The sequence below is a fragment of the Rhinichthys klamathensis genome, unplaced genomic scaffold (genome assembly GCF_029890125.1).
Source record: "Rhinichthys klamathensis goyatoka isolate OS25496 unplaced genomic scaffold, OSU_Roscu_1.1 h1tg000746l_1, whole genome shotgun sequence".
NCBI classification, from domain to species: domain Eukaryota; kingdom Metazoa; phylum Chordata; class Actinopteri; order Cypriniformes; family Leuciscidae; genus Rhinichthys; species Rhinichthys klamathensis.
This window is the reverse complement of record NW_026607155.1, coordinates 247,026-262,755: the sequence shown is the minus strand read 5'-3', so window position 1 is coordinate 262,755 and position 15,730 is coordinate 247,026. Positions and strand designations below refer to the sequence as shown.

Below are 15,730 nucleotides of genomic sequence, written 5' to 3'. Positions count from 1 at the left end.
TTTTGGATGCGATTAATCACGATTAATCATTTGACAGCCCTAAAAATATTCTATTGTATTTCTTTTGTTTGATTTTGGAAACATTCCCTGGACGTGTTCTTGACACTCAAGAACATTTCAGCACAGTTGCACAAGCCCAGTCTGTTCTTCAACTTTTCTCCATTTATGGTGATTGTGAATTCAGAAAAGTACAGGACGAGGTTAAATCTGTGTCTGGGGAAAGTGTGTGTGGACATGAACCCACCTCTACTGAGACTGCGGTGGTCTGCATGTGAGTGTATGGAGGGATGTACTGCCCCTGGAGAGCTTGACTGGCTGGCATATACTACAGGACACACACACACACACACACACAGAGAGAAAACATCAACATATGCTGCTACAAACCTGCACACTTTGCTGCTGTAGTGTTTTGTGCTCTCATTCTGTCAGCGTTTTTTTATTTGGTTAGTTTTGTGTATTTCTGCTGAGTTGTGCATGATCCATGTGTGATCCATGTTTAAATATAGGCCTATACATTGTTTTGCAGCGTTTGGCCATTATATGCAGAATCAGTGTAACCCCCAAAAATATTATTGCACTATAAAAAATTCCAACATAAAATGTTGTTAATGCGATGTTTTGTTTACTCAAAATTGACAATTTATACAATTAACGAGTACATCATGAATCCATCTCGCATGCAGTTTCGTATATATGAACCGCTAGAGCGCCAAATGTCACATAATGTACCTTTAAATTCTTCAATACTATTATTATTAGAAAATGTGTCTTCCATATTGTGGCCTTTATGTTTTAATTGCAACTTGATAATTCACCAGTAGGTGGCGCTTAAGGTCAGATATGGGCTGCATCCAAAATTATTGCATACTTACCTACTTTATAGTAGGTGAAAAACAATATGTGAGCCAAGTAGTATGTCTGAATTCACAGTACTCATAATAGAGTAGGCAAAAAGTCCCCTACTACTACTACGGGATTTTGAAGTGTGCTTATGATGGACACTTTACTATCCCATGAGGCCACAGGAGAGGATTTGTGAAAGCGACACAACTGACGCTGGTAGGTCACATGACAATGACAACATGGTGGATGTGCTATAGTACGTCCGAATTACATTCATACTACACTTTTTTAGAGGTTGGAAACTAAGTACTTATTCAAAATAATTAATTAGCCATGCAATCAAATCACGTGAAGTTTCCTCTCGCTCTGACTACCATACTAACACACCATTTCTGCAGTATACAGTATTTAAACTCTGAACAGTATGCAAATTTATATGCATGGATACAAAATGATGCCAAAATGTGCAGGATACAACAAACTACTTTGTAATATTTAGCGTTGCATTGTGCATACTGTTTAAAAAAACATAATAAGCAGTGTATACAGCAGTAGGATGAAGGCCATTCTGAACACAGCCAGAGCTTTAAAGGGATAGTTCACCCAAAAATGAAAACTCTGTCAGTAATTACTCGCCCTCATGTTGTTCCAACCCCGTAAGACTTTCATTCATCTTCAGAACACAAATTAAGATATTTTTGATTAAATCTGAGAGCTGGATCACTCCTCCATAGGCTTCTTAAGGGATTGAAACTTGCCGGCCCAGAAAAGTTATTAAAGACATCGTTAAAATAGTCCGAGTGACTACAGTGGCTCAACCTTAAGTTTATCAAGCGACGAGAATACTTTTTGTGTGCAAAAAACAAACAAATTAATTTCCTTCTCTGTTGGCCTCGAGTAATTTCACGTAGTGTAACAGTGCAGCGCTTCTGGGTTGTACGTCACACGTAGGCTCACTATTGGCCGACGCTGGTCATGTGTGTGATGTAAAACCAGAAGCGCGGCGCTGTTACACTACGTGAAATTACTCGAGGCCCACAGAGAAGGAAATGAAGAGTTGAATAAAGTCGTTATTTTTGTTTGGATTTTTTTCGCACAAAAAGTATTCTCGTCGCTTGATAAACTTAAGGTTGAGCCACTGTAGTCACTCAGACTATTTTAACAATGTCTTTCATAACTTTTCTCGGCCGGCCAGGTTCAATCCCTTAAGAAGCCTATGGAGGAGTGATCCAGCTCTCAGATTTAATCAAAAATATCTTAATTTGTGTTCTGAAGATGAACGAAAGTCTTAAGGGGTTGGAACAACATGAGGGGGAGTAATTACTGACAGAGTTTTCACTTTTGAGGTGAACTATCCCTTTAAATAACAGCTGCAAGTGCTCTATATTAGCAGATTTTGAAGAAACAAAACAACACGTATGAGACAGTAGTGTGAGAAGTGTTGATTTGTGCTCACCGTTCCTGCGCTGCCCAGAGAGAGGTGACCCATCTGCTGAGTGAGAGGACTCATCATGGACGTGGGCTGCAGAGACATGGAGTGATCTATAGAGGGCGATATCACTGCTCCCTATGATGGAACGGGACATTTACATTACATTTATTATGCACTTTTATAGCCACATATAAACACTTCCTTTCATAATCAGCCCATTTTATAAAATAAAATAAATAATACTTGACTATTTTACTCAATATGTGTGTACTATGTATTTTCAAGCATAAGAATTTGCTGATATGCATGCTCTTTTCAAAAGGAAACGAAAATGAAAATTATTCAAATTTGTTGTCATTAATTGAAATAACGCTGCCTGAAATAAAAGAAAAATTATAAATATTAAATGAAAAACTTAAATGAAGCATATAAGAAACGTTGCAACTAACTGAAATAAACTCAAATATGTATTTGAGTATGAATTAGCTGATTTGCTCTTTCTAGTGTTTTTATTGTTTTAACTAAAATTATTAAAACTCATTAATTCAACTAAAGCTAAAATAAAATATAAATATTAGATTAACAAAATTTAACTTTGTAACTTTGTACCCAAAAAAAAAAAAAAAAAAATCACAATTACTGTTCACACTTTGTCTTCATAATGTTTGACCAATAAAATGTTGTTACAAAAAATAAAATAAATAATGTAATTCCCTTACAGAACAAAATGCCCTCAAAGAAAAAAAAGTTGGAAATAAGCAACTTACATATTTGGGTAAATACCCAAATTAATTTATTGACCAATAAAATTAATGTTTGACCAATTTAAATTATTAAATTAATTTGGGTATTTACCCAAATACGTAAGTTGCTTATTTCCAATTTTTTTTTTCTTTGAGGGCATTTTGTTCTGTAAGGGAATTACATTATTTATTTTATTTTTTGTAACAATTAGTTTATTGACCAAAATTAATTTAAGTAAATTAAGTAAATTTAAGTAAAATTAATACTTTTAATTAATTAAAAAAATATATTTTTTTTACTTAAGTTAAATTGTATTTACTTATATAAATAAGTATTTATTTATATAAGTAAATACTTATTTTGGGACTGCTTCCCAAAATTCCTGTTTTTTTGCTAATTTTCACTGCTGTGCTTTTAATAAAAAATAATGTTCACTAAAAAACAAGCACCAAACAGATCCTGGTAATACCATAGTTTTCTTTGAAATGTATGATAGATGAAGGTTTGTGATGTTTAATATGAAGTAAATGAGATATTGTGTGTGGCATCTGTGAAGTGTATTGGTGTGCGCCCAGGGTCTGTCTGGGATGTGTGTGTGTGACGAGTCCTGCTTTCTTACGCTGTGAGTCAGACTCTGAAAATCTTCCGTATATTTAAGAGCTGTGAGCCATCAGTGCCATTACTGGCCTTTAAATGCCACAGTTTCCGCATTTATGATCCACGGCACTCAGCTCTATACGCACTGACTCATAAGCCCATTATACCACACATTACTTACATACATTATACACACCCACTCAAATAGAAAAAAACACACATTGAATCTCTTCCGGTTTGATGTGTCATTCAGGCAGCTGAGCTTCACTTATTACCTGCAATCTGATCATCACTGATCTCACACACACACACACACACACCTCAGGTTCTTTATGCTAGCGTGGAATTCAACGACACTGTACTACAGCATCTGGGTGTGATCTAGTGTTAGTGCACTTATGCAAACACACACACACACTCACACCAGTGTTTCCTGCACATCCGTGGCGGCTGCTGCTCTTCAAGAGTAGGAAGCACACGTCACGCATCAGGGACCAAATGTGAACTTTTATGTTGTTCTAGGCAAAGTTGCTCCTAAAAGCAGCTTCTCAAATGACGGAATGGAAATAATTGACAAAAATTACTGGGTCTGTTTTTGTACGTTATTTACAGTAAGACTGACATATTCGTGACCGTCTGATGACTTATGATGGCCAACTGTGTTATTTTTCAAAGTAATGTTGATAATGCGTTATTAAAACTTAAATCTGTTTAATTACTAATTGTTTAATTACTGGTTGTTCATATGACAACATACAGTTTAAAGACACATCTCCAGCAGAGCTTTGACATATAAATAGTACTTTTATCAACAACAACAAAACAAATATTTTATTTTATTGTAAATAAACTAAAACAAAAGAAATAAAAATCTAATAAAAAGTAAAATATTCAAATAAAAATAAAAATAAATAGAAATTAAATATATAATAATTAAAAATGTGAAATAAAATGTAATGTAACTACAATAAGGTTCCAGAGTTAACTATATTAGGTAATAAGAACTAACAAGAAAAATATTTCTAAAGCATTTGTTAATCTGTTATGTTAATCTCAACAATTACTAATATCTGATTCAAATCAAAAGTTGTACCTGTTAACATTAGTTAAAGAACCAGAACAATAAACAGTAATTAATGTTAAAAAAGATTAACAAATACTGTAACGAATGTATTGCTCATTGTCAGTTAATGCATTAACTAACCTTAACTAATACAACCTTGTTGTAAAGTGTTACTAAAAAATAAATAAATAATATACAATAATAAAATAGGCTACTATATTTATAGTACCGGCGTGCAGATTTTATTATTATTATTATTTTTTTAATAAATGGAAGCTTTAGACTCTTAATTCTGTCCAATATTGATGTGCCAGCCAACGGTTAGACTTATTGACTATATTATTTGGCATAAGTTTGTTCATTTTGATAATCGATGAATTAATGTGGTTTGCTGCTTTAGTAAGTCTGTTTAGACTCTCTGTCGACGTCGCCCACACACTCAGTCTATGAGCAGTTCAAGTGTAGATCTCCCCCCCCCCCACACACACACACACACACACACACACTGTTGAGGACCAGCATGAGACGGCTCATGAGAGACAGGCAGTGATCAGACTCACCGGATGCTGCATGATGTACGGCTGATGGGTGACCCAGGATGGATTCTGGACCTGAACGATACAAATACAGTCCCTTAAAGGATTAGTTCACTTTAAAAAAAACTTTTGCTGATAATTTACTCACCCCCATTATGTCATCCAAGATGTCCATGTCTTTCTTTCTTCAGTCGAAAAGAAAGAAGGTTTTTGATGAAAACATTCCAGGATTTTTCTCCATATAATGGACTTCAATGGGGTCCAAACGGTTCAAGGTCCAAATGACAGTTTCAGTGCAGCTTCAAAGGGCTTTAAACGATACCAGACGATGAATAAGGGTCTTATCTAGCGAAACAATCGGTCATTTAAAAAAAAAAAAAAAATCAAAAGTTTAAGTTTTATAAGCACAAATGCTCGCCTTGCTCTGTTCGTGATGTCACGTAATACGCAATTACGTTGAAAAGGTCTCACAGAACAGTGAGAACAGAACAGAAACTATTTGTTTCGCTAGATAAGACCCTTATTCATCATCTGGTATCGTTTAAAGCCCTTTGAAGCTGCACTGAAACTGTCATTTGGACCTTGAACCGTTTGGACCCCATTGAAGTCCATTATATGGAGAAAAATCCTGGAATGTTTTCATCAAAAAGCTTAATTTCTTTTCGACTGAACAAAGAAAGACATGGACATCTTGAATACCAAGGTGAGTAAATTATCAGCAAAAGCTTTTTTTAAAGTGAACTAATCCTTTTTAAGACAGTTCTGACACATCCACTTCTCTGAGACCTCGATCGGTCTGTTTGATCTGACCTGGATATTGTGTGTTACCTGGTATGTGGACACAGGGGAGATGTATGGAGACATGGGCGTCTGTGTGATCATTCTGTTTGTAATACTGTAGGCAGTCGGATAGAATCTGTAGAGAGATGAAAAGGGCATATTTAGGCAATTACAGGTGGAAACTCGAAAAATTTGAATATCGTGCAAAAGTTATAATTTTGATGATTATGGCTTTTAAAAACCCTAAATTCAAAATCTCAGAAAATTAGAATATTACATGCAATCAATAAAAAAAAAGATTTTAAATACACAAATGTCGGCCCTCTGAAAAGTATAATCATGCATATGTATATAGTTATATATACTAAATATATTAGTTTCACCTTTTAATTTGAATTACTGAAATACATGAACTTTTGCACGATATTCTAATTTTTCTAGAGTTTCACCTGTATGTATGTGAGGCTGTGCACTATTGTGAATATAGTATGATAGCATTGAGTATGAGTATGCTGCCTTCTAAGATACCTTCTGTTATATAAATATTTGTAAATATAATTCGTTCAAGTATTAATATGTATAAATATATAGTACTTGACTATTTTACTCAACTAAAAACGTTAAAGCATTTGTAGTATGAACTCAAATGTGCTTGCTCTCTTTAGTGTGGTTATTGTTAACTAAAACAAAAATGTATTCATTGAAAATAACTCATTTATTGAAATAAGGCTGAAATAAAATATATATATATATATATATATATATATATATAAATATTAGATGAAAAATGTATTTATATTTTTGCATCTTTTTTTGTTGTTGAAATTGTGCCATGGCAACTCTATGAAAAATAAAAAATAAAATAAAAAATAATATTAATAATAGTGTTGTTATTGTTAACTGATACCAAAACTTATAAAAAGCGTAAATAATTATGAAATAAAGCGGATTTTAAATAATGGAATTAAGATTTTAAACCTGAAAACCTTAAATAAAATTTGTTGCAATTAACTGAAATATAAGTTTACGTTAAAGTACTAAAATTACTAAAACAGAAACAAAAATAGATGAAAGCTAAATAGAATCAAAAACTAGAATTAAAATGAAAGCTGAAAATATAAAAATACGAGCTAATTCAAAAAAGATGCATAAATACTACAATCCCTGGCAAAAATTATGGAATCACCAAACTTAGAGGATGTTCACTCAGATTTGTTACTTTATAGTAAACTAACAAATCACATATATGACACAAAAAGGTTTTGTTCAATAACTTAACATTCTGGCTTCATGAAACATACCTCACACAAATCCACTTTTTTTATTATTAATGCCATGTCTTTTCCCAGAGCAAGTAGAGGAAAAAAGTATGGAATTAATCCAATTAATAAAAAAAAAAATGATAAAAAAAAAAATGTAAGTGGATTTGAACAAAACCTTTTTTTGTGTCATGTTTATGTTGTTTATTTGCTATAATCTGAGTGTGTGATTCCATAATTTTTCAGGAGTTGTATAATACTCTACAAATACTACAGTAACACTGATTCTTTCTGAACTCTTATTGTCTCGTACCCATTTTGCATAGCAGCTGTGGTGGGGTCGTACGTGAGGGTCATGCCAGCCTATGAGAGAGAGAGAGAGAGAGAGAGAGAGAGAGAGAAATAAAACAATTATTACACTATTCAGTTCAAAGCTGTTTTTGAAGTGTTAAAAGAGGAAAACAAAAGTGTTGTGCCACTTTGTGCTTGTGAATCATCCACTAAAATACACTGAGCAAAGTTGATGAAGAGAAGTGTTAAGCACAGAGACTGTACAGACACTTATATTTTGTTACTTAAAGGTGTACTTTGTAAGTTTTTTTGTAAAAAACAAAATCAATTCTTCTTCCAAAACGTGTTTTTGTCTTCACCATGGCAAGTCTATTATAAGTGTTTATATTTTAGAGCGGGTGGGATGGTTTTCACACAAAATTGCGCACGTCACTCGCCTGCGTGTCTCATCATATCCGTAAATAGAGAAAAGTTGCTCCGGCTGCTTTGACGTGTGTCTGGTGTGAGAGGTCAGAGGTTAGTTGAGTGTGTGTGTGTGTGTGTGTGTGTGTGTGGTGTGAGAGGTCAGAGGTTAGTTGAGTGTGTGTGTGTGGTGTGAGAGGTCAGAGGTTAGTTGAGTGTGTGTGTGTGTGTGTGTGTGTGTGTGGTGTGAGAGGTCAGAGGTTAGTTGAGTGTGTGTGTGTGGTGTGAGAGGTCAGAGGTTAGTTGAGTGTGTGTGTGTGTGTGTGTGTGTGTGTGTGGTGTGAGAGGTCAGAGGTTAGTTGAGTGTGTGTGTGTGTGGTGTGAGAGGTCAGAGGTTAGTTGAGTGTGTGTGTGTGTGGTGTGAGAGGTCAGAGGTTAGTTGAGTGTGTGTGTGTGGTGTGAGAGGTCAGAGGTTAGTTGAGTGTGTGTGTGTGTGTGTGTGTGTGTGTGTGTGCTGTGAGAGGTCAGAGGTTAGTTGAGTGTGTGTGTGTGTGTGTGTGTGTGGTGTGAGAGGTCAGAGGTTAGTTGAGTGTGTGTGTGTGTGTGTGTGGTGTGAGAGGTCAGAGGTTAGTTGAGTGTGTGTGTGTGTGTGTGTGGTGTGAGAGGTCAGAGGTTAGTTGAGTGTGTGTGTGTGTGTGTGTGTGTGTGTGTGTGGTGTGAGAGGTCAGAGGTTATTTGAGTGTGTGTGTGGTGTGAGAGGTCAGAGGTTAGTTGAGTGTGTCTGTGTGTGTGTGTGGTGTGAGAGGTCAGAGGTTAGTTGAGTGTGTGTGTGTGTGTGTGTGTGCTGTGAGAGGTCAGAGGTTAGTTGAGTGTGTGTGTGTGGTGTGAGAGGTCAGAGGTTAGTTGAGTGTGTGTGTGTGTGTGTGGTGTGAGAGGTCAGAGGTTAGTTGAGTGTGTGTGTGTGTGTGTGTGTGTGTGTGTGTGTGTGGTGTGAGAGGTCAGAGGTTATTTGAGTGTGTGTGTGGTGTGAGAGGTCAGAGGTTAGTTGAGTGTGTGTGTGTGTGTGTGTGTGTGTGTGTGTGTGGTGTGAGAGGTCAGAGGTTAGTTGAGTGTGTGTGTGTGTGTGTGTGTGTGCGTGCTGTGAGAGGTCAGAGGTTAGTTGAGTGTGTGTGTGTTGTGTGAGAGGTCAGAGGTTAGTTGAGTGTGTGTGTGTGTGTGTGTGTGTGTGTGGTGTAAGAGGTCAGAGGTTATTTGAGTGTGTGTGTGGTGTGAGAGGTCAGAGGTTATTTGAGTGTGTGTGTGGTGTGAGAGGTCAGAGGTTATTTGAGTGTGTCTGTGTGTGTGTGTGTGTGTGTGTGTGGTGTGAGAGGTCAGAGGTTATTTGAGTGTGTCTGTGTGTGTGTGTGTGTGTGTGGTGTGAGAGGTCAGAGGTTATTTGAGTGTGTCTGTGTGTGTGTGCGCTGTGAGAGGTCAGAGGTTAGTTGAGTGTGTGTGTCTGGTGTAAGAGGTCAGAGGTTAGTTGTGTGTGTGTGTGTGTGTGCGCTGCGAGAGGTCAGAGGTTAGTTGAGTGTGTGTGTGTGTGTGTGTGTGTGTGTGATTACACCCAAAATTCTATATATTTATATATATATATAGAACTGGTTCAACTGCTTCTATTGTTCTCCTTATTTGTAAGTCGCTTTGGACAAAGCGCCTGCTAAATGATTAAATGTAAATGTAAACCCATAAAATTGGTTTAATAAAATTATCTGGCGTGACAGCAAACCCATTCTGCTGTAATTACATGCTGTCCACGACCTTCTCTGTGCGTGGCTTGCACATGATAAGCAGAAAAAAATGAAAATGTTCAAAGTCATTTTTATAAGAGAAACCACAGCATCAACTCAATTGGCTTTATGCACAGCTTCACTACTTCCTGAACTTCAGCCAGCCCTTTGTTTCCTGTCTGTCATTATTGGACAAACTGATTAATTCAGGTGTGCCTGGCCTCAGTAACAATAATCAGGCACACCTGGATTAATCAGTTTGTCCAATAATGACAGACAGGAAACAAAGGGCTGGCTGAAGTTCAGGAAGTAGTGAAGCTGTGCATAAAGCCTATTAAGGACATTTGTGATGTGATGTCACAGTGAACACTGACTGCAGGAACGTGTCTCGCTCTGCTCCGTGACCGAGTGAGCTGACTACACAGACAGCATTTTAAGGCATCATATGTGTTAGAAGTCTGCAAAGGCGCTTCGTTTGACCAAATATTTCAGATAAGGCAATCCCAGAATGCACTGTGACAAAATTACGGTAAGATGGATTATAAAGCAAAAGAAATGCTGATTATATGAATACAATTAGTTAAATCCTGAAGAGATCTGTTAAAAAAATTATAATAATAAAAAAAGGGGAAGAGAGGTCCCCTTTTTTGAAATACATAAAATACTAAATGAAATGAAATACATAAAATAAAATAGATTATTATACTAAAACTAGTGTGAAGAAACAAACGAACGAAAGAGTTTTTATAAATAGACTAGTTAATTCTATTTAGATGAACAATGTTGTAAAATAATGATGAATTCAAATCAAAGAATGCATTGCGACAAAATAAAATTTCTTTATAATAGCATATAAAGAAAAATAAATGTTGATTACAAATACGATTAATTAAATCCTGAAGATAACTGATCAAAATAAAACAAGACATAAAAAAATGATAAAATAACATAAACAGTGGAGAAAAAAAATCTGTTTGGATGAGGAATATTGTAAAATATTGATAAATACAAAGAAAGATTTTGATTATACATATGATTAATTTAATCCCAAAGAGTACTGATCAAAAAAAAAAAAATCAAAAAAAAAAAAATAACCTAAATATGATTAATAAAATCCTGAAGTGTATTTATAATATAATAATTTTTTTTAAAAACAATTTGTATAAAATGTACTTTTAACCAATATCCACATACACTGTGGGTTAGGGTTAGGTCACTTATGAGGGTAGATTTCAGTTAGGATGATGTATTACAAGGCAGCTCCCTGTCCCTATCAAGTGACTCAACTGTTTACACACACACACACACACACACACACACACACACACACACAGAGAGAGAGAGAGAGACAGATACACACACGCACACACACGCACACACACACACACACACACAAACAGAGAGACAGACAGATACACACACAGACACAGAGTCAGATATACACACACACACACACACACAGAGACACACACACAGAGACAGAGACACACAGAGACACACACACACAAACAAACACAGAGACACACAGAGAGACAGATACACACACACACACACACACACACACACACACACACACACACACACACACACACACACACACACACACACAGACACACACGGAAACACACACAGACACACACACACAGACACGCAAACACTGAGACACACAGAGAGACAGATACACACACACACACACACACACACACACACAGACACGCACACACACACACACACACACACACACACACACACACACACACACACAGACAGAGACACACACACACACACACACACACACAGAGACACACACACACACACAGAGAGACACACACACTCTCAGTATCACTTGTGTGGCTCACGTAATGTATGACTGTATTAGAGTAGCTTGTGTAAACACACACACACCCACATGAGCAGCGTTGTGTAACCTCTCTGCTGTCCGTGTGTTTGCTAACAAGCGGTGGCAGGTGATCCACGGCTGTAAAAGCGACCGGACAGCGAGAGCAGAAGAGCAGTACTCACGAGTCTGCTGTCCCCGTCTCTGGCCCAGCCTCGTCCGTTCTGCACATATTTATTTTGACTCTGACGCTTCTTCTGGCCTCCGTCCGCAAACTTGCACAGCAAGGGTTCTGACGGCGCTGCGGAGACAAGGAGGAGGTGCATGAACTCTCAGCGTGAAGCTCACTGCTCACTCATAACACTCCGAACACGACCAAAACCATCATAGTGTGACAGCAGACATGGCTCGAGCGTTACACATTTTGTTATAGCACAGTAGGACAGCTTTACGTTAAGTACATTAAACAGGGAGTGAAAATACAGCAGGACAAGATATCATAATTAACTGACCCAAATATTCATAATTAATCTTAACAAGTTATTATTGATTATTAATATTCCATAGAGCTAATTTGTTACACATACATATTTTTGTAGATTAAATTAGTTTCAACCTTTTGATTCATCATCTAGCGCTTAAATTAAAGCGATAACTTAGATTATGGAAATGATAGATTGCCGGGGAATGCATAAACTGATAAAAATGCATACCTTGAATGCAATGCAAGTTGCTTTGGATAAAAACGTCTGCGAAATGCATACATTTAAAGGTGCTATATGTATTTTTTAGCGGCCTCTATCGGTGATGTTTCAGATTGCAACCAATTTTTACTAGAGTGCTCGTGCTCGAACACAAGAGCGAGCACTCATGGTACCGGCCACACTGAGACTTTCAACACACCGGAGAAAGCATCACACAACATGCTGGAAACTCATGTAAACTCCCACTGCAACGTTACAATAATAGGCTACTTTTATCAGCTTGACGTTGAACTAATGCTCCATGCTCGTACCATGCTAACGTTACATTGACTGCATTTAGCCGACATGTGGTGTTAGCATAATAAGGCATTTCACTAACTATTCGTGTATCTTTCACAATCAGCAATGTCAACATAGGTGAATGTATAATATGATAACGAAAACGGCTAGTGAACTAGACTGAACAATGTCAGTGTAACAGTAAGACAGTAGGAAGTAACATTACTGCACTGAACGTGTCTGGAAATGTGTATTATAAACAATATGATAGTAGTGGGATGAGTGACGTTAAGACAGTAGATCTACATAAAATAAAAGTTACATCCTAAAGCACCTACTTTTTGTTATCCTGGAACAGTCTTTTGTATTCATTTCATGTCTCATGTATGTTGTAGTTTACCTTGCTATTTCATTACAGTTTACCATTATTTATTTCAGCATATCTGAAACTTGTAATTTATCACAATAAAAATAGCCGAGGTCTCTCCATAATTCAAACGCTTTGCCGATGTTGATCCGTGTTTTCGTCCTGAGTCGATCCGATTCACGTTTGGCCTGACGAGCTTCAGCAGATACATTTTTGTTTTGTTTTGTTTTTTATATTAATGTGGAGTTTGTGTTGGAGTGTGTGTTGTGCTGGAGGCAGGAGTGTTTGGTGTTATCAGACTCCATGTCGTTCGCTGCAGTGCCGTCGCATAGACTGTATATAAAAGGAGAGAGGCTCGGGAGCGCGCGTGCACGTCACATCCGATGGATTTCGCAGAAAATCCGACCCGGAGACTTCACATAGAAATAGGAATACTGGCCTTCAGAGGTAATAGCAGAACCAGACAAGTGGATCATTGTAATGTGTGATTACAACCCCTTCACACACAGGCAATAAAAAAAGGATTCATTTTAGAAGAAAAGTTACATATAGCACCTTTAAATGTATAACAGTAGTTTATGGAAAAAGATAAAACCATTTTAAAGAGTGCTTTCCCTTTAAAAATGCATTTCATGTTATTTGATTAAAACATCACATGCACCCTTAAAGGAAAAACGCTTTAGTTAGTCATTTTTTAAACAAATCAAGGTTACGTTTTACATTAACTTATATTTACATTTATTCATATATTTACATTTTTCAGTGGCTTACAAATGTTGACCAGCCATAGAAAGAAAATAATTACTGCATCAGATCAGACAGAATTTCACTATTTGTGCATCCTTAAATCCGGACATACAATCAAGTATTTTTCCTTCTTGAATATCATGTTTCATGATTATGGAAGTAAAAATGGGATTTGAAAAACCAAACTTTGTGCCTAATAAACAACATCCTCGCCTTGACATAACCCACTATATACATTTTCAGCATCTATGATTCATAGTTGCAGATGTAATGCATAAAGTGCATAGCAAAATCTCTAATGCATAAATGGCACAGCAAAATCTCTACCAGTTACACACCGCCGATTTCCGTCTTAAAGCCTCTGAGGCTTCCTGGCTCCATCCACAATGACTTTCCCACAATGCTCGGAGAACAGGGATCTAATGTGGAAGCTGTCTTCGTATAATCCCCTTCCTTCCTTTCTGACATGGTCAGTGGAGACTATTTCAGTCTAATAATCCAATTAAAATGCTTAGAGAGGCCACGCAAGGCCGAGATTCCACTCAAAGAAAATTAGCACACATTGCTTTCACTTGAGCCCCAAACGAACCTCCACGAATCATATAAGCTCTCACTGCAGCATTATGAACATTAGCTCCACCCAGCTTTGTAGATTTTCAGTGTTTCGTGCAGCAAGTCTGAATCTACATTCGTGCGAAAGCCGTTTGGTATGGCTGAATGGTTGCGCCACATGCCCGAAAGCCTGTTTCCATTTAGACCCCATCCCAGGAGAATCATTACCAGAGAATGAATGAATGTGCTCGAACAGAGCCGCGCTGTGCTTTTATGCACAAACAAATAGAGATAAAACACACATTACAGGAGGAGTTCACCCAAAAATGATAATCTGTCATCATTTACTCGTATTATGTGGGGAAAAAATAGGCTTTTGTGGAAGAAACAGTATAAGGGTGAGCAAACAATGATAGTAATTTAATTTTTTCGTGAACTATACCATTAAAGTAAACATGACGTACGCACAGACACACACTTACCCATAACTCCAGCTGGTGTTTTCAGAAATTTTCCATTGAAGTGAGAGATGACAGCTTCACATTTCTCTGTTGACTCCATCCTAGAGAAACATATTATCGGTTTATAGGTTTGCACATTTGAGTATCAAACATCATTCTCATCATCTGCATCAATCTGTCAATGTTGAGAAACATGTTAAAGTCATATGAAGCATAGCGAATAAAGCTACATTTTTAATATCACACTACTTTTAAAACACGGCTGGACATTAGACTAGTTTCACAATCCTTCCTTTTCTTGTTCAGACAAAGAGGTTTTAACAACATCTCTCATTTAAACTTCATTTAGGTTTAGATTTGGTAAGACCGATTCATTTCAGTGAATCACTTCAAACTGATTATTTTAGTGAATCAATTTAAATGATTCAATGATTCATGCGTGCCATCACTCAAAAATGTTCAAAGAACAAGTTGTTATGGTGACTAAAACTTAAACTAAATATATATATATATAAAAAAAATTGTTACTTAAAATAAAATAAACGTTAACTGAAATAAAATAAAATGTCAAAAACTTATTTTATTTCAGCTAGCTTCCAAGGCAATATTTCTCATTTTAATTTAGTTTAACTCGATGTGCTAAAATAACTAAAACTTTAATAAAAAAATTCATAAAAACTATATAGACATATTTTTTAAAAACACCCGAAAACACACAACAAAATGACAAAAACTTTAACTAAAAATATTAATTAAAATATTAATAAAAACTATAATAGTATTTCTCAATGATACTAAAATAACTCTCTGCACGTCATTGTTATGTATAAAAAGCATTTAAAAAAATGCAGTTAAAAATATATGTACCTAAATATTGCTGTTTATTTTTATATTTTGTTATATTTGAGCATATAAATTAAAATGGTTAAATATCATTCTTTCTGAATGCCTAGATTATTTTAACTACAAAAAAAAATACACATCAATTTCAAAACAAATATAGAGATTGTACTGAATATCATCAAAAGGGGGTAGAAATTGAGATTTTCATAAACATTTGGATATGT

The 15,730-nt window shown here is 36.1% G+C and overlaps 1 protein-coding gene across 3 annotated transcripts in view; it reads right to left on the bottom strand.

Annotated features, from left to right (window-relative positions):
* Positions 1–15,730, bottom strand: part of LOC130077463 (RNA-binding motif, single-stranded-interacting protein 1) — an 83,126-nt gene that overhangs the window by 5,987 nt on the left and 61,409 nt on the right. For all 3 annotated transcript variants that reach the window (XM_056242703.1, XM_056242704.1, XM_056242705.1), the window contains exons 6-12: positions 14,685–14,764; positions 11,739–11,854; positions 7,571–7,620; positions 6,047–6,134; positions 5,243–5,293; positions 2,303–2,413; positions 245–325 (exon numbers count right to left, since the gene is read on the bottom strand). In XM_056242703.1, coding sequence (XP_056098678.1) covers positions 245–325; positions 2,303–2,413; positions 5,243–5,293; positions 6,047–6,134; positions 7,571–7,620; positions 11,739–11,854; positions 14,685–14,764 — 577 coding nt within the window. The remainder of the gene's footprint in view (positions 1–244; positions 326–2,302; positions 2,414–5,242; positions 5,294–6,046; positions 6,135–7,570; positions 7,621–11,738; positions 11,855–14,684; positions 14,765–15,730) is intronic.